Source organism: Oncorhynchus mykiss, chromosome 32 (assembly GCF_013265735.2).
Source record: "Oncorhynchus mykiss isolate Arlee chromosome 32, USDA_OmykA_1.1, whole genome shotgun sequence".
Lineage (NCBI taxonomy): Eukaryota > Metazoa > Chordata > Actinopteri > Salmoniformes > Salmonidae > Oncorhynchus > Oncorhynchus mykiss.
In genome coordinates this window covers 11,273,385-11,292,533 of record NC_050572.1, presented here as the reverse complement: position 1 = coordinate 11,292,533, position 19,149 = coordinate 11,273,385, and the positions used below count along the sequence as shown (strand labels likewise).

Here is a 19,149-nt window from a genome sequence, read left to right as displayed (position 1 = left end):
TCTCATACCTTGTCCTCTCTGTGCGGTGTTACACTGTACTGTCTTCTGACTCGGCCGTCTGTGGTTCCTCTCACGAGGTGTTTCGCCTGTCTTCTGTTCTCTCGCTCTCTCTCTCTTTCTCCCTCTAAACGAGCTCGAGGACTGTCCCCTGGGTGGAGAAAATGCAAGTCATGCAACGCTCCTTTAGCGCTTGTTTTCCAAAGGCTACTTTGTTGAGTTATGTCTCCTACTCCTTCACTTCACTCTCCCCTAGTGTCTCCTACTCCTTCACTTCACTCTCCCCTAGTCTCTCTCTCTCTCCTTCACTTCACTCTCCCCTAGTCTCTCTCTCTCTCCTTCACTTCACTCTCCCCTAGTCTCTCTCTCTCCTTCACTTCACTCTCCCCTAGTCTCTCTCTCTCCTTCACTTCACTCTCCCCTAGTCTCTCTCTCTCCTTCACTTCACTCTCCCCTAGTCTCTCTCTCTCCTTCACTTCACTCTCCCCTAGTCTCTCTCTCTCTCCTTCACTTCACTCTCCCCTAGTCTCTCTCTCTCTCCTTCACTTCACTCTCCCCTAGTCTCTCTCTCTCTCCTTCACTTCACACTCTCCTAGTCTCTCTCTCTCTCCTTCACTTCACTCTCCCCTAGTCTCTCTCTCTCTCCTTCACTTCACTCTCTCCTAGTCTCTCTCTCTCTCCTTCACTTCACTCTCTCCTAGTCTCTCTCTCACTCCTTCACTTCACTCTCTCCTAGTCTCTCTCTCTCTCCTTCACTTCACTCTCTCCTAGTCCCTCTCTCTCTCCTTCACTTCACTCTCGCCTAGTCTCTCTCTCTCTCCTTCACTTCACTCTCCCCTAGTCTCTCTCTCTCCTTCACTTCACTCTCTCCTAGTCTCTCTCTCTCTCCTTCACTTCACTCTCCCCTAGTCTCTCTCTCTCTCCTTCACTTCACTCTCCCCTAGTCTCTCTCTCTCTCCTTCACTTCACTCTCCCCTAGTCTCTCTCTCTCTCCTTCACTTCACTCTCTCCTAGTCTCTCTCTCTCTCCTTCACTTCACTCTCTCCTAGTCTCTCTCTCTCTCCTTCACTTCACTCTCTCCTAGTCTCTCTCTCTCTCCTTCACTTCACTCTCCCCTAGTCTCTCTCTCTCTCCTTCACTTCACTCTCTCCTAGTCTCTCTCTCTCTCCTTCACTTCACTCTCTCCTAGTCTCTCTCTCTCTCCTTCACTTCACTCTCTCCTAGTCTCTCTCTCTCTCCTTCACTTCACTCTCTCCTAGTCCCTCTCTCTCTCCTTCACTTCACTCTCCCCTAGTCTCTCTCTCTCTCCTTTACTTCACTCTCCCCTAGTCTCTCTCTCTCCTTCACTTCACTCTCTCCTAGTCTCTCTCTCTCTCCTTCACTTCACTCTCCCCTAGTCTCTCTCTCTCTCCTTCACTTCACTCTCCCCTAGTCTCTCTCTCTCTCCTTCACTTCACTCTCCCCTAGTCTCTCTCTCTCTCCTTCACTTCACTTTCTCCTAGTCTCTCTCTCTCTCCTTCACTTCACTCTCTCCTAGTCTCTCTCTCTCTCCTTCACTTCACTCTCTCCTAGTCTCTCTCTCTCTCCTTCACTTCACTCTCCCCTAGTCTCTCTCTCTCTCCTTCACTTCACTCTCTCCTAGTCTCTCTCTCTCCTTCACTTCACTCTCTCCTAGTCTCTCTCTCTCTCCTTCACTTCACTCTCTCCTAGTCTCTCTCTCTCTCCTTCACTTCACTCTCCCCTAGTCTCTCTCTCTCCTTCACTTCACTCTCCCCTAGTCTCTCTCTCTCTCCTTCACTTCACTCTCCCCTAGTCTCTCTCTCTCTCCTTCACTTCACTCTCCCCTAGTCTCTCTCTCTCTCCTTCACTTCACTCTCCCCTAGTCTCTCTCTCTCTCCTTCACTTCACTCTCCCCTAGTCTCTCTCTCTCTCCTTCACTTCACTCTCCCCTAGTCTCTCTCTCCTTCACTTTAATCTCCCCTAGTCTCTCTCTCTCTTCCCTCTTCCTCTTGCTCTGTCGTTTCTCTCTCTCTCTCTTTCTGTTGCTCATTCTCTCCCTTCTTCCTCTCTCTCTCTCGCTATGTACTCTACGTGGTGAGAGGAGAGGGGAGCTCTGGACAATACTGAAGATAGTGACAGGCCTGTTTGTGCTCCCAGCCTGACTGCCTGCCTCCCCTTAAAGAGACACACACTGACAGAGAGGGAAGGAAAGAGAACAGAGGGAGAGGGAGAAAGAGAGAGGGAGAGAGAGAGAGAGGGAGAGAGATAGAGAGAGAGAGTATTAGTGTGTAAGGTACTCCTGGTGCAGAGTCGTACTATACACAACAAGAGCTAGAGAACTCACTATATATAGCTCTGAGGTAATGTATCACACTGTAGTTATCCCTCTGAGGGCTGGACGGGGGACAGGGTAGTACAAACACACACACACACACACTATATGTAGTGTATTACACACAGACGCACACACACACAACACACACACTATATGTAGTGTATTACACACAGACGCACACACACATACTATATGTAGTGTATTACACACAGACACACACACACATACTATATGGAGTGTATTACACACACACACACACACTATATGGAGTGTATTACATACTCACTCACACACACACACACACACACACACACACTATATGGAGTGTATTACATACTCACTCACACACACACACACACACACACACACACACACACACACACACACTATATGTAGTGTATTACACTCACACACACACACACACACACACACATACACACTCACTCACACACACACACACACACATACTCACACACTATATGTAGTGTATTACACATACACACACACACACACTCACACACTATATGTAGTGTATTACACACACACACACACACACACACACACACACACACACACAGGAAAGCTGCAAGCTCTGCAGTGAGAAATCACTTTGATATGTCATCAGTTTTCTAAATACCAAATATGGAATGAAAGGTCTTAAGGCCAACAGGCTTAGACTACCCAGTAGACTGTCAACTAGAACAAATATGAAGGCTTAGACTACCCAGTAGACTGTCAACTAGAACAAATATGAAGGCTTAGACTACCCAGTAGACTGTCAACTAGAGGGGGGGGGTCTGGTTGTGTGTGTGGGTGTCTAGGTGTGCATGTGTGTTTATGTTGAATGGGGATCTGTCAGTGAACTAATGTAGGTCACTAGAGGTCAGCTCTTTCTCCCTCTCGTCTCTCTATCCATCTTTCTCCCTCCCCTCTCATCTCTCTCCCCCTCTCTCTCTATCTTTCTATCTCTTCCCCTCTCTATCTCTCTCCCCATCTCTCTCTCTCCCGTTCTCCCTCTATCTTTCTATCTCTCTATCTCTCCCCCTCTCTATCTCTCTCCCCATCTCTCTCTCTCTCCCGTTCTCCCTCTATCTTTCTATCTCTCTCCCCATCTCTCTCTCTCTCCAGGGGGAGTTATAGCACGCTGGTTCAGCTCTCTCTCTAATCCTGCAGGATAAAGCAGCAGAGGAGAGGAAGGATAGAAAGAGGGATAGAGAGAGAGGAGGAGAGGAAGGCCCAAGCAGGAAAGATTAGGGGCTGGCTTACCACTGGGATGTAGAAACACTGCACTAACTCTCTTGATTGAAGCATGGTAACTCTCTTGATTGAAGCATGGTAACTCTCTTGATTGAAGCAGGGTAACTCTCTTGATTGAAGCAGGGTAACTCTCTTGATTGAAGCAGGGTAACTCTCTTGATTGAAGCATGGTAACTCTCTTGATTGAAGCAGGGTAACTCTCTTGATTGAAGCAGGGTAACTCTCTTGATTGAAGCAGGGTAACTCTCTTGATTGAAGCATGGTAACTCTTGATTGAAGCATGGTAACTCTCTTGATTGAAGCAGGGTAACTCTCTTGATTGAAGCAGGGTAACTCTCTTGATTGAAGCAGGGTAACTCTCTTGATTGAAGCAGGGTAACTCTCTTGATTGAAGCATGGTAACTCTCTTGATTGAAGCATGGTAACTCTCTTGATTGAAGCAGGGTAACTCTCTTGATTGAAGCAGGGTAACTCTCTTGATTGAAGCATGGTAACTCCCTTGATTGAAGCATTGTAACTACCTGGTCAAATTTAGGCTGAATGCACAGAAAGGTTTTTATCTACGATGAAGACAGAAGATAATGTCTTGATGAGATGAGAATGCTCTCTTTCATCTACCTATTCTACATGATGTTAAAGGATAAACATAATCAGCCCATAATAATTACCCTAATAATAGTGTGTGTGTGTGTGTGTGTGTGTGTGTGTGTGTGTGTGTGTGTGTGTGTAGCTGCATGAACATTATTAATGAGCTTCACACTGAGTGTTTCCCTGCTCTCACCGACGCAACACACACACACACACACACACACAAACACACACACACACACACACGATGCTCACAGATGGCAGAAATTGATGCTTACAAACAAACAGACACATGTAAGCATGCGTCTCATCTTCCCAGGGTGGGCATTGAAATGCTGTTTAACCCCAATTCTCTCTCCTCTTGTTGTAATGGGTCACTGTATGATAAAGACATTTTCTATTGTGTGTGTGTGTGTGTGTGTGTTTGAGAGAGCCTAATCCAACATGTTTGTTCTCTGTGGTCCCCAGGTTGCTGCATCTGTCCAGAAGGCTGTCCAGAAGGCTGTCCAGAAGGCTGTCCAGAAAGCTGTCCAGAAGGCTGTCCAGAAGGCTAGCTCACAGAGGGAAATGATTCCGCATGAAGCTGACGGACGGCTCTCCTCCTCTCTCCACGACAACGCCGGGTGTGACTCGGGCTGCTCTCACGGCAACGGCAGGTGTGCTGCTCTCTGCTCTCTGCTGAGCCAGAGCCAGGCGTTGGACAGACGCTGAGCTACCCCTTCCCTCCCTCTCTACCTCCTACCTACCTACCTACCTAACCTCTCCAGTCTCCCAGTCTCCTGGTCCTACTCACCCACACAAACAGCAGGAGGGCCTACTCTGTCAAAGAGGAAAACCAGGCGCGAGAGAGAGAGAGAGAGAGAGAGAGAGCCAAAGACAGGAATGAAAGAGAATGTGAACGAGGCAGAGACATAAGAACTAGATAGTTAGTGTGAAAAGAGAGACAGGCACACCTGTTGTTGCCGTGGGAGCAACGCGTGTCTATGTGACAGAAAGTCTAGAGAGAAAAGACAACAGTATGAAGTCCAACCATGAGCGCAGCAACGAGTGTCTGCCCCCCAAGAAGAGAGATTTCCCAGCCAGCACTGCAGATGAGAGGCCCCTGTTGATGGCGCCCGCCAGCGAGACCCAGCGAGGAGAGAACCTGACATGGCTGGCCAGTGTAGCTGGCGGGCACAACAGAGACATTAGTGGAGGTAACGGGGATGGCGGTAGAGGTGGGCAGCGTACCAGCACTCCCTGTGAGTCTGACGTGCCCCAGTACAAACCACTATGCTCCACCATCCCCACACACTCAGACTTCCTGGTCCCTTCCTCCATCTGTTCCTCCTCTTCATCACATCAGTCCAGAGTGGTGACCACATCGCTCCCTGCCATGTACAGCTCTCCTCTGTCCCCACCAGGGGGGACCATCCACTACACCCAGCTTCCCCACAACCTTCAGGTCATCAGTTCCCCTTACCCAGGCTACCTCTCCTCCCAGCCCCCCCCTCTACCCACCTCCACATCCCAACGCTCCCACCCTGACCCCTACCCCAACGCCACCATCACCTCCAAGCTGAACCAGCACCACTCTGTGGGTCCAGGTCGCCCCCCACCCCAGTCCCTACCCCCAGGCCTGGCTCTATCGGACACTGGCCCCCAGTACGTCCAGCTCTCTGGTTCCTCTCAGAACGTGGCCCCCCGGACTGCCCCCTTGCCCCACGGAGGGACCCACCACCTGCACCACGACCCCCACCACACCCTCAGCGGGGGCTCCCAGGTGCTGGTACAGTATGCGGGCTCCGAGGAGCCCCTGACTAAGAGAGAGGAGGGCCGGCCCAGGGAACTGCACAACGGAGAGCTGGAGAAGAGAGGCCGCTTTGAGAGGAAGGAAAGCAAAGGAGCCCCATCATCATCCTCCTCTTCTTCCTCCTCTTTCTCCCATCACCAGCTCCACCAGCAGCAGAGCTCCCACCATCACTATGAGACCTATACCTCCCATGATGCCTCAGGGCTACGGACCTCTCTCATGCTCGTCCCCAACAGTCATGGAGGACAAGACCACCAGAGTCCCGAAAAACTACCCCTCTCCTCTGCCTTGCACCCAGAGAAAGGCAGCCTCCTCCTGGGTAAACCTGTGTACCGCACCTCCTCCTCCACGTTCACCTTCCCCCCTGCGCTCAATGTGGAGAGTCTTAAGGCAGCCGTCAGCTCCCTGTCCCCCCACACTCACACAGTCATCCAGCCCACACACAACGCCAGCGATGCATCGCCCATCTCCTTAGGCCAACTCTCCACCAACTTCTACCAGGCTGGCCCAGGTGGGCAGCCCATCATCGGCTATCTGTCTGGGGGTGCGGGGGGGCAACAGTACCACACCAGTCTGTCCCAGCACCTGCTCATCCCCGTCAGTGGGGCCGGGGCCACCAGCCTGGAGGCTGGCCATACTGCACACATAGCCACCACAAGTCAACCACAGCCCTTCCCTGCCACACTCTCCCACGCCTACGTTGCCACCACCACCACCACCACTAACCCCAGAGAGGAGCATCTATTTGAGGTCCCGGCCCCCTACCCTCCTCTGTCCTACCCTGCTGGGGCTGGGGGGAGCATGGTCCAGGCCCAGCTACACCTCCCGGTGGTCCCAACCCCCCAGGCCCCCTCCTCGGCCCCCTCGGGCTCCTCGCTGCCCGCCTACTTTATCAAGGGCTCCATCATCCAGCTGGCGGACGGGGAGCTGAAGCGCGTGGAGGACCTGAAGACGGAGGACTTTATCCAGAGCGCTGAGATCAGCAGCGAGCTGAAGATAGACTCGTCCACCGTGGAACGCATCGACGACAGCCACACGCCCAACTTTGCCATCGTACAGTTCTCTGTGGGTGAACACCGCGCTCAGGTAAGGGAACGCTTTTGTTTATATAACTTCAAGAATATCAAAACAAACAAACGCTAAATCATGTTTGTGCATCGATATAACATTGATATTCACAAGTGGGCAGAGGTGCTAACCAGGGCCTGCGCACGTCAATCGATTATTGAATAACTCCCTGTGTGTTTTATACTAGAGACTTACTGTGGCTGCAACTCAAGCCTCTCTTTCCACCGATATAAAGCCTGCACCCGGGGCTTGTGAAGGCGGTGTTTGTCAACACAGGAGAGGATCCGGACAAGAAATTTGTCCACTGGGCGTCAGTTGTAGGCTACATGCAGGATATTTTAGACGCAAGTCCACTGGGCGTCAGTTGTAGGCTACATGCAGGATATTTTAGACAGCAAGTCCACTGGGCGTCAGTTGTAGGCTACATGCAGGATATTTTAGACCGCAAGTCCACTGGGCGTCAGTTGTAGGCTACATGCAGGATATTTTAGACCGCAAGTCCACTGGGCGTCAGTTGTAGGCTACATGCAGGATATTTTAGACCGCAAGTCCACTGGGCGTCAGTTGTAGGCTACATGCAGGATATTTTAGACAGCAAGTCCACTGGGCGTCAGTTGTAGGCTACATGCAGGCTATTTTAGACCGCAAGTCTACTGGACGTCCGTTGTAGGCTACGCGCAGGCTATTTTAGACCGCAAGTCTACTGGGCGTCAGTTGTAGGCTACATGCAGGCTATTGAGCTTCTTGTGTGAATTCTTATATGGATGATAATAAATGGACATATATTTTAGGGGGTGGATGTATTTTTCGTTAGGGAAATTATTAAATGTTCAGGGCATAATAACGTGGTTAGTCACTGACCCCGGCACATATTATGCCAGAGTCCGCATCGGTTGGAATCCGTGTTTTTCACCCTCGCCCTGTCTTTCTAACACTGATCTGGCTCTTAAATAAAACCTTCAAACAAATTACAAATGTTAAAAAAAATACTGTTAATAAGAGGCTTGTTTGATATAATGCGTGTAATATAATGATACAGTATAATGACCGTAGAGGCTAGGCCGTTATGCCGTTTAGACGTGGGAGGACATTAACACACACGAGTGCCAGATTCTTCAATGATAATGACCAAATCATTGTCTCGTGATTAAAGAGACCAGGTTGGCCCCGAAACGAGTGGGAATGGTGAATTCAACTGTTAAACAAGCTGCTCAAAAAGCTGTCAATCAACTGATGGCCCAAATCATCAACTCAGCCAGGGGAACACAAACAGTAGCCTTTGACGCGTTTCCACACCTTTCATTATGTGCCAATGGACAGGCTAACGGGCAGCCTACAGAATGTAGCCTATTGGAATATCATCCGATAACACGGGGTTCACCCGCACAGCTGATCTCCATAGCAATCATTATTGGTCCCAGTAATAGGTACACCTTAGTCCCACCTGCAACCAAATTCTTTCAAGATGTGTTCACCCTCTGATTGGTATTGTCAAGGGAACAACTTAGTCCTTTTTGAACAGGACTAAGTTCAGTACAATTGAAATAAAGTATTTTATTGTTTACCAAAGCAAATCTACTGTGGCAATTTATCTGACACTTGGTATAAATGGAAAATAATGTTTTTTTTTTAATTATTAGGTCCCCATTTATGTAATCCATTAAATACAACTGTATATGAAATTGTCTGTTATACCTGGACTGTCCATATTGTAAATGTGCCATTCATGCGCCATTTGCACTCAATTCTGTAGTCTACCTCACTATTCTCAATTGAATATTGTCTTTACATCTGCTTTTATAGGCCTATATGATTAGTTTTGATAGGCTATAGTTTAGGTGTTGTCTCCTATATGATTAGTTTTGATAGGCTATAGTTTAGGTGTTGTCTCCTATATGATTAGTGTTGATAGGCTCTAATTTAGGTGTTGTCTCCTATATGATTAGTTTTGATAGGCTATAGTTTAGGTGTTTTCTCCTATATGATTAGTGTTGATAGTGTAGGTGTTGTCTCCTATATGATTAGTTTTGATAGGCTATAGTTTAGGTGTTGTCACCTATATGATTAGTTTTCATAGGCTATAGTTTAGGTGTTGTCTCCTATATGATTAGTTTTGATAGGCTATAGTTTAGGTGTTGTCTCCTATATGATTAGTTTTGATAGGCTATAGTTTAGGTGTTTTCTCCTATATGATTAGTGTTGATAGTGTAGGTGTTGTCTCCTATATGATTAGTGTTGATAGGCTATAGTTTAGGTGTTTTCTCCTATATTATTAGTTTTGATAGGTGACAGTAGGCTATAGTTTAGGTGTTGTCTCCTATATGATTAGTTTTGATAGGCTATAGTTTAGGTGTTGTCTCCTATATGATTAGTTTTGATAGGCTATAGTTGAGGTGTTTTCTCCTATATGATTAGTGTTGATAGTGTAGGTGTTGTCTCCTATATGATTAGTGTTGATAGGCTATAGTTTAGGTGTTTTCTCCTATATGATTAGTTTTGATAGGCTATAGTTTAGGTGTTGTCTCCTATATGATTAGTGTTGATAGGCTATAGTTTAGGTGTTGTCTCCTATATGATTAGCTTTGATAGGCTATAGTTTAGGTGTTGTCTCCTGTATGATTCGTTTTGATAGGTTATAGTTTAGGTGTTGTCTCCTATATGATTAGTTTTGATAGGCTATAGTTTAGGTGTTTTCTCCTATATGATTAGTGTTGATAGTGTAGGTGTTGTCTCCTATATGATTAGTGTTGATAGGCTATAGTTTAGGTGTTTTCTCCTATATGATTAGTGTTGATAGGCTATAGTTTAGGTGTTTTCTCCTATATGATTAGTGTTGATAGTGTAGGTGTTGTCTCCTATATGATTAGTGTTGATAGGCTATAGTTTAGGTGTTTTCTCCTATATGATTAGTGTTGATAGGCTATAGTTTAGGTGTTGTCTCCTATATGATTAGCTTTGATAGGCTATAGTTTAGGTGTTGTCTCCTATATGATTAGTGTTGATAGGCTATAGTTTAGGTGTTTTCTCCTATATGATTAGTGTTGATAGGCTATAGTTTAGGTGTTGTCTCCTATATGATTAGTGTTGATAGTGTAGGTGTTGTCTCCTATATGATTAGTGTTGATAGGCTATAGTTTAGGTGTTTTCTCCTATATGATTAGTGTTGATAGGCTATAGTTTAGGTGTTGTCTCCTATATGATTAGCTTTGATAGGCTATAGTTTAGGTGTTGTCTCCTATATGATTAGTGTTGATAGGCTATAGTTTAGGTGTTGTCTCCTATATGATTAGTGTTGATAGGCTATAGTTTAGGTGTTTTCTCCTATATGATTAGTGTTGATAGTGTAGGTGTTGTCTCCTATATGATTAGTGTTGATAGGCTATAGTTTAGGTGTTGTCTCCTATATGATTAGTGTTGATAGGCTATAGTTTAGGTGTTGTCTCCTATATGATTAGTGTTGATAGGCTATAGTTTAGGTGTTGTCTCCTATATGATTAGTGTTGATAGGCTATAGTTTAGGTGTTGTCTCCTATATGATTAGTTTTGATAGGCTATAGTTTAGGTGTTGTCTCCTATATGATTAGTGTTGATAGGCTATAGTTTAGGTGTTGTCTCCTATATGATTAGTGTTGATAGGCTATAGTTTAGGTGTTGTCTCCTATATGATTAGTGTTGATAGGCTATAGTTTAGGTGTTGTCTCCTATATGATTAGCTTTGATAGGCTATAGTTTAGGTGTTGTCTCCTATATGATTAGTGTTGATAGGCTATAGTTTAGGTGTTGTCTCCTATATGATTAGTGTTGATAGTGTAGGTGTTGTCTCCTATATGATTAGTGTTGATAGGCTATAGTTTAGGTGTTGTCTCCTATATGATTAGTGTTGATAGTGTAGGTGTTGTCTCCTATATGATTAGTGTTGATAGGCTATAGTTTAGGTGTTGTCTCCTATATGATTAGTGTTGATAGGCTATAGTTTAGGTGTTGTCTCCTATATGATTAGTGTTGATAGGTTATAGTTTAGGTGTTGTCTCCTATATGATTAGTGTTGATAGGCTATAGTTTAGGTGTTTTCTCCTATATGATTAGTGTTGATAGTGTAGGTGTTGTCTCCTATATGATTAGTGTTGATAGGCTATAGTTTAGGTGTTGTCTCCTATATGATTAGTGTTGATAGGCTATAGTTTAGGTGTTGTCTCCTATATGATTAGTGTTGATAGGCTATAGTTTAGGTGTTTTCTCCTATATGATTAGTGTTGATAGTGTAGGTGTTGTCTCCTATATGATTAGTTTTGATAGGCTATAGTTTAGGTGTTGTCTCCTATATGATTAGTGTTGATAGGCTATAGTTTAGGTGTTGTCTCCTATATGATTAGTGTTGATAGGCTATAGTTTAGGTGTTGTCTCCTATATGATTAGTGTTGATAGGCTATAGTTTAGGTGTTTTCTCCTATATGATTAGTGTTGATAGTGTAGGTGTTGTCTCCTATATGATTAGTTTTGATAGGCTATAGTTTAGGTGTTGTCTCCTATATGATTAGTGTTGATAGGCTATAGTTTAGGTGTTGTCTCCTATATGATTAGTGTTGATAGGTTATAGTTTAGGTGTTGTCTCCTATATGATTAGTGTTGATAGGCTATAGTTTAGGTGTTTTCTCCTATATGATTAGTGTTGATAGTGTAGGTGTTGTCTCCTATATGATTAGTGTTGATAGGCTATAGTTTAGGTGTTTTCTCCTATATGATTAGTGTTGATAGGCTATAGTTTAGGTGTTGTCTCCTATATGATTAGTGTTGATAGTGTAGGTGTTGTCTCCTATATGATTAGTGTTGATAGGCTATAGTTTAGGTGTTTTCTCCTATATGATTAGTGTTGATAGTGTAGGTGTTGTCTCCTATATGATTAGTTTTGATAGGCTATAGTTTAGGTGTTGTCTCCTATATGATTAGTGTTGATAGGCTATAGTTTAGGTGTTGTCTCCTATATGATTAGTGTTGATAGGCTATAGTTTAGGTGTTTTCTCCTATATGATTAGTGTTGATAGTGTAGGTGTTGTCTCCTATATGATTAGTTTTGATAGGCTATAGTTTAGGTGTTGTCTCCTATATGATTAGTGTTGATAGGCTATAGTTTAGGTGTTGTCTCCTATATGATTAGTTTTGATAGGCTATAGTTTAGGTGTTGTCTCCTATATGATTAGTGTTGATAGGCTATAGTTTAGGTGTTGTCTCCTATATGATTAGTGTTGATAGGCTATAGTTTAGGTGTTGTCTCCTATATGATTAGTGTTGATAGGTTATAGTTTAGGTGTTGTCTCCTATATGATTAGTGTTGATAGGCTATAGTTTAGGTGTTGTCTCCTATATGATTAGTGTTGATAGGCTATAGTTTAGGTGTTGTCTCCTATATGATTAGTGTTGATAGGCTATAGTTTAGGTGTTGTCGCCTATATTTATTTTTATTTTACCTTTATTTAACCAGGCAAGTCAGTTAAGAACAAATTCTTATTTTCAATGACAGCCTAGGAACAGTGGGTTAACTGCCTGTCCAGGGGCAGAACGACAGATTTGTACCTTGTCAGCTCGGGGGTTTGAACTTGCAACCTTCCGGTTACTAGTCCAACGCTCTAACTAGGCTACCCTGCCGCCCCGTTTAGGTGTTGTCTCCTATATGATTAGTTTTGATAGGTGACAGTAGACTATAGTTTAGGTGTTTTCTCCTATATGATTAGTTTTGATAGGCTATAGTTTAGGTGTTGTCTCCTATATGATTAGCTTTGATAAGTGACAGTAGGCTATAGTTTAGGTGTTTTCTCCTATATGATTAGTGTTGATAGGCTATAGTTTAGGTGTTGTCTCCTATATGATTAGCTTTGATAGGCTATAGTTTAGGTGTTGTCTCCTGTATGATTCGTTTTGATAGGCTATAGTTTAGGTGTTGTCTCCTATATGATTAGTTTTGATAGGCTATAGTTTAGGTGTTGTCTCCTATATGATTCGTTTTGATAGGTGACAGTAGGCTATAGTTTAGGTGTTTTCTCCTATATGATTAGTGTTGATAGTGTAGGTGTTGTCTCCTATATGATTAGTTTTGATAGGCTATAGTTTAGGTGTTGTCTCCTATATGATTAGTGTTGATAGGTTATAGTTTAGGTGTTTTCTCCTATATGATTAGTTTTGATAGGCTATGGTTTAGGTGTTGTCTCCTATATTATTAGTTTTGATAGGCTATGGTTTAGGTGTTGTCTCCTATATGATTAGTTTTGATAGGCTATAGTTTAGGTGTTGTCTCCTATATGATTAGTGTTGATAGGTTATAGTTTAGGTGTTTTCTCCTATATGATTAGTTTTGATAGGCTATGGTTTAGGTGTTGTCTCCTATATTATTAGTTTTGATAGGCTATGGTTTAGGTGTTGTCTCCTATATGATTAGTTTTGATAGGCTATAGTTTAGGTGTTGTCTCCTATATGATTAGTGTTGATAGGTTATAGTTTAGGTGTTTTCTCCTATATGATTAGTTTTGATAGGCTATGGTTTAGGTGTTGTCTCCTATATTATTAGTTTTGATAGGCTATGGTTTAGGTGTTGTCTCCTATATGATTAGTTTTGATAGGCTATAGTTTAGGTGTTGTCTCCTATATGATTAGTGTTGATAGGCTATAGTTTAGGTGTTTTCTCCTATATGATTAGTTTTGATAGGCTATGGTTTAGGTGTTGTCTCCTATATTATTAGTTTTGATAGGCTATGGTTTAGGTGTTGTCTCCTATATGATTAGTTTTGATAGGCTACAGTTTAGGTGTTGTCTCCTATATGATTAGTTTTGATAGGCTATGGTTTAGGTGTTGTCTCCTATATGATTAGTTTTGATAGGCTATAGTTTAGGTGTTGTCTCCTATATGATTAGTTTTGATAGGCTATGGTTTAGGTGTTGTCTCCTATATTATTAGTTTTGATAGGCTATGGTTTAGGTGTTGTCTCCTATATGATTAGTTTTGATAGTCTGTTCTCTCTCTCCATCTCTCCCTCCCCTCCTCTCCTCTCAATCTCTTTTATTATCTCTCCCCTCTCTCCCCCAGGTGAGTGTGGAGGTGCAGGTGGAGTATCCCTTCTTCGTATTCGGCCAGGGCTGGTCGTCGTGCTGCCCGGACCGGACCACTCAGCTGTTAGAACTACCCTGCACCAAGCTCTCAGTGGGGGACGTCTGCATCTCCCTCACCCTGAAGAACCTGAGGAACGGCTCCCTGAAGAAGACCCAGCAGACCCAGAACCAGGCCATGGAAATCACTACTAGCTGCAACATGGGCTCCATCCACGGGCCCCTCAAACCCTCCAGGTCTTCCCGGGGTGGAAGGGGGTCAGCCAGGCACGGGGAGCAGGAGAACGGGGTGGGCCATAGAGGCTCCAGTGGGGGAATGGTGGTTGAAGGTGTTCAGTTCGCCTCAGAGAATGGGGAACTGAGGTTCGGCGTCGGAGGGGGGGTCAACTTGAAAGGAGGCCAGCCTGGAGATTCAGAATCCAGTAGGGGCGCCGCCAAGCCGGCAAGCCGCAAGAGGAGGTGGTCGGCCCCCGAGGGCCGTCAGGTGGAGAGGAGCGAGGAGGTGCCCCAGTTGACTCTACCCAAACCTTCCTTTATCACTCAGGAGGTAAAAATCAGCATCGAAGGCAGGTCAAATATAGGCAAGTAGTGAAGGCAGGAGATTAAAACAAGACTGTTAATTCATATAGGGATTGGAGGAGAGATGGAAAAAAATAAATGCCCTCGTAAATGTTTTATTTTAACGACTTTGTTTTAGATGTTTTTCTTCTTTATATTTTCTATCCGGATTACTGTAGGCTAAATTTGACCCATGTTATCACCTTACATTAAGTCCATGTTAAAATAACATTGTAGTTGATGCGTTCGGCATTATGTAAACGAGCAAACGGTGCAATTGGATTTGTCAACAAGTCTCTGGGCAAGGGGTTTTGTGAAGTATAGTACGTGTTTTATTGGAGGGTTTGTGGCATACAAGAGCGCTGCTTGATACCTCTCTGGTCATTAGATGGCTGCAGGTGGACAACTGAATTAAATATGTAACGTTAGCTTTCCTATAGGGCCTAGGAGATGACTAAGCTGCCATAATGTAGACCGCTGAGTGATATCACTTCCTGGTAGAGGGCACTACTGACGAGAGTGTTCAGGATGTCTGGACGGAATCACTCTCCACGCCACCCGTTGCCGTGGTGGCAGACTGAGTTGATATGATGTCATCTATCCCGAGCGACTCAAGACGTCTTTAAATAAAACACAGTAAAAAAAAGGACTTTAACAAATTCAAACCCTCGTGAATAGAATAAGGATGTATAATAACACCTTTATGTGTCTCTGACAGAAGGTTAGAGCTACACATCTAATCCTAAACAAGGGGTCACCAGATGCCTCGACACTCATCCACCTAGACCACTCAGCTAGGTGATGTCACCCAGCAGGGCCAGACCAGCCAGGCGAGGTCATCAGGCCGCGCCACTGGGCCACCATAAAAAGAGAACTCTTCCTTCCTTTGTTTGGGTGACAGTGGAGTCATTTTGTTATTATTCTTGAAGCGTTCTGAGTTGATAATGATATATTTAAATGATTGTCTAAAACTTTCGAGGTCAGGGGTCACATACTGTATGTATAATTTGATCCAGGGTGGTTAAGTAAAATGTTTATGTTATTCCTTTATACCCTACATACATTTACATTCACACTGAGTTGATGAACTATGGGATTATTCAGAGGAAGATGATGTTTACTTGGTGCAACCTTTTCCTTTACATTTTTATGGCAGAAAGAAAGAGCTTATGTCTCAAATGGTCCCTTATACCCTATATAGTGCACTTCTTTTACTAAGGCTCCTATCCTTATGGGCCCTAGTCAAAAGTGGTGCACTGTATCGGGAATAGGGGCCATTTGGAACGCAGTCAGAGAGTCACTGTTGAGTCTTTAGAGAGAGACAGCATGTTGTCTTGAAGCACTTGCGTTTGCACACCTGTCACACTCACCAACTGATGATAACACAACTATTATTATTATTATCGTTATTGTTATTGTTGGTCTCTCTTCATTAACACAGTACTGTATGTTTTTGTTATTTTACCTTGAGGAAGAAGTAGAACTCTGTGACAGCAGGACTTTAGAACAGTGAAGGGGTCGTGATGATGTCATAGAGGAATGATGATGTCATGGGGTCACCAAGTCACTTGACCTGACAGGGATGAATGTGACAGGTGATGAAGCGAGTGCCAGTTAGGAGAGGGAAAGAAAGTGAGAAAGGCAACAGAGGAATATAGAGGACGATATAAAAGCAGAAGAGTGTTTTTTTTTTTTTTGTTGCTAAGGCACTTTACTCCAATCAGAACATGCTCTTCAAAATATGGGTGTGGTACAAAAAAATAAGACACATAACTGCCTTTTCAAGGAAATCAAAAATGTCAATCAAGTCCAAAAGGAGATTGGACAAAGGATGGGAACAGGCAGGAACTATGTACAGGTATGTTGTGGACGAGACTGAGAGAGTTATAGATGCTCTGGACACAGACTTTTTGACATGTGTCATATACATAATGTATGTACGGGAAGTGTGCATGAATGTAGCTATGTGTAAGTACACACACACCAGAGGAGGCTGGTGGGGGTAGCTATAGGAGGACGTATTCATTGTAATGGCTGTTATGGTATAGATGGAACGGGGTCAAACACACTGTTTCCAGGCGTGTGATGTGTTTGGTACCATTGCATTGATTCCATTCCAGCCATTACAATGAGCCCATCCTCCTATAGCTCCTCCCACCAGCCTCCTCTGACACACACTCACACACGGAATACAGTACCTGCACAGACAGGCACTCTCCTGAAGGTGAGGGAGGACTGTATGTATTTCATACTTGTTGATATACGTTTAATGTGTATCCAAATACTTTTGTTGCATAGTTGTTTCCCCTTGATGATATAGAGAAGCCAATATATTTGAGTAGGAAACTAAAACAATAGTGATTCTCAGTGGTGTGTGTGTGTGTGTGTGTGTGTGTGTGTGTGTGTGTGTGTGTGTGTGTGTGTGTGTGTGTGTGTTTGTAAATGTATATAGAAATATCATATAAGTTAATTTGATATATCCCATGTTAAATGTCCAGGGTTCCTGTTTTTGGAGTTCTACTTAAGAGAATCTTGCAATTTGCACATCTGGAGAGGTTGTCAGTTGGGTGACATGACTTTTTGGTTGTGTCCGAAATGGCGCCCTTTTCCCTACATAGTGCACTGACCAAAAGTAGTGCACTATATAGGGAATAGAATGCCATTTCAGATACACCTATGTTTTCAGCCAGGTTGCACACACAAACCCACACACTCACACAAACACACAGTGAGCTGAAGCCATAGAGATAGGTAGAGGACTTGTCTTTGTATCTGTACCATTATAGTGTCTGTGACAGCCTCAATGGCGCTGTCCATGCTATCTCCATTTTAAAGTAGTCAATTGTCGTCTTCACTATTGGCTGGTCCCTCCTGATGACCCAGTTGGACATGACTCCAACAGGGTCACCAGGGGGGGATCATTCAAGGAAGTTGGAAGTCCCACCCAGTTGACTACATTAAAATGTTGGAATCCCTCAATGGCGCTATCCATGCTAATACAACCTTTTGGCCACTAGAGGCCTCTATCATTCTCTATGGCTGAAACCCCATTTTACTGAAATGTAGCAGTTACTTAACAAGTGCTCTCCCTGCTGATTGGCTCTGACAATCTTGACTCTGCTCCTCATTGGACAACCACACTGTCAATCACATCTGTGGCACATCCAAGTCCCACCCACTTGTTGGGGGTTTGGTTGAGAGACAGTGTGGAGGTATGTCGGTCGGTCTTGGAGCCGGGGGGCGGGGCCACCAGCAGGTACACCTGTTGAGCTCTAAGCTTGAACTAGATTTTCAGGTGTGTTTAGGTGGTATGGCAGAATAGGAGAAGTATAGCAAGTTGCTTCTAGCCACTGGTGTAGGTTCAGATGTTTAGTTCATCCCCCTAAAGGTTTGTGTTAGGTGTGGGTGTAGGGGAATCTGATCCTAGATCTGTGGTTAAGAGGAACTCCTACCTGGAGGGCGGGTGCGGGTGATTGCCGTGGTGATGGACAGATGGATGGTGGTGGCGGTGGTGGGGAGTGAGTAGACACCCTGTATAAGATTTGAAAATGCTTTATTGTTTTTAATAAAACAGGGTTTCTCAGATCAACACCACGGCAGTGCATCTTCATTTTTTATTTTCTAACATTCTTTGACTATGTCGTCTAGAGCTAGTTTCTGTGTGTGTGTGTGTGTGTGTGTGTGTGTGTGTGTGTGTGCGTGCGTGCGTGCGTGCGTGTGTGCGTGCGTGCGTGCGTTTCTGAGAATGTGTGAGTCTTTTTGTAAGGACAGGATGGATATAATGTTTTTTTTTTGCTTCTAGAGCTTCACCTTGGTAAAATAGCAGATATTCAAACCATTACATATATGGCTTTGCATTCATACACATTGAACCAAAATGAGACCCTAGTTAAGTCTTGTTCTAACTGACTAACCCCTACCTAAATGGGACAATTCAGTAAAACAACGACACACACTTACACCCCTCACCAATCAAACCCTTTCAGGTAAAGTTTTCTAGTGCAAATGTAAAACATAATGGCAGTGGTGTGGTGGCTGCTTTCCAAAAGGTTAGACAACAAGCATCTAGCCAGCATGTGTGTAACTTTGGATTTGAGGGGTGAAACTGTGTCTCTAGAGATGGGGGGATGAAGCTGTGTCTCTAGAGGTGGGGGATGAAGCTGTGTCTCTAGAGATGGGGGGTGAAGCTGTGTCTCTAGAGGTGGGGGGGGTGAAGCTGTGTCTCTAGAGATGGGGGGGGGTGAAGCTGTGTCTCTAGAGATGGGGGGGGTGAAGCTGTGTCTCTAGAGATGGGGGGGGATGAAGCTGTGTGTCTAGAGATGGGGGGTGAAACTGTGTCTAGAGAGATGGGGGGTGAAGCTGTGTCTCTAGAGATGGGGGGTGAAGCTGTGTCTAGAGAGATGGGGGGTGAAGCTGCGTCTCTAGAGATGGGGGGTGAAGCTGTGTCTCTAGATATGGG

At 44.4% G+C, this 19,149-nt stretch overlaps 1 protein-coding gene across 2 annotated transcripts in view; it reads left to right on the top strand.

Annotated features, from left to right (window-relative positions):
- The window catches only part of LOC110487919 (ataxin-1), a 181,739-nt gene extending 163,460 nt beyond the window's left edge, over positions 1 to 18,279 (top strand). For both annotated transcript variants that reach the window (XM_036971340.1, XM_036971341.1), the window contains 2 exons: positions 4,646 to 7,055; positions 14,113 to 18,279. In XM_036971340.1, the coding sequence (XP_036827235.1) occupies positions 5,196 to 7,055; positions 14,113 to 14,721 (2,469 nt within the window). In that variant the 5' untranslated portion in view covers positions 4,646 to 5,195 and the 3' untranslated portion in view covers positions 14,722 to 18,279. The remainder of the gene's footprint in view (positions 1 to 4,645; positions 7,056 to 14,112) is intronic.
- Positions 18,280 to 19,149: the final 870 nt, after the last annotated feature.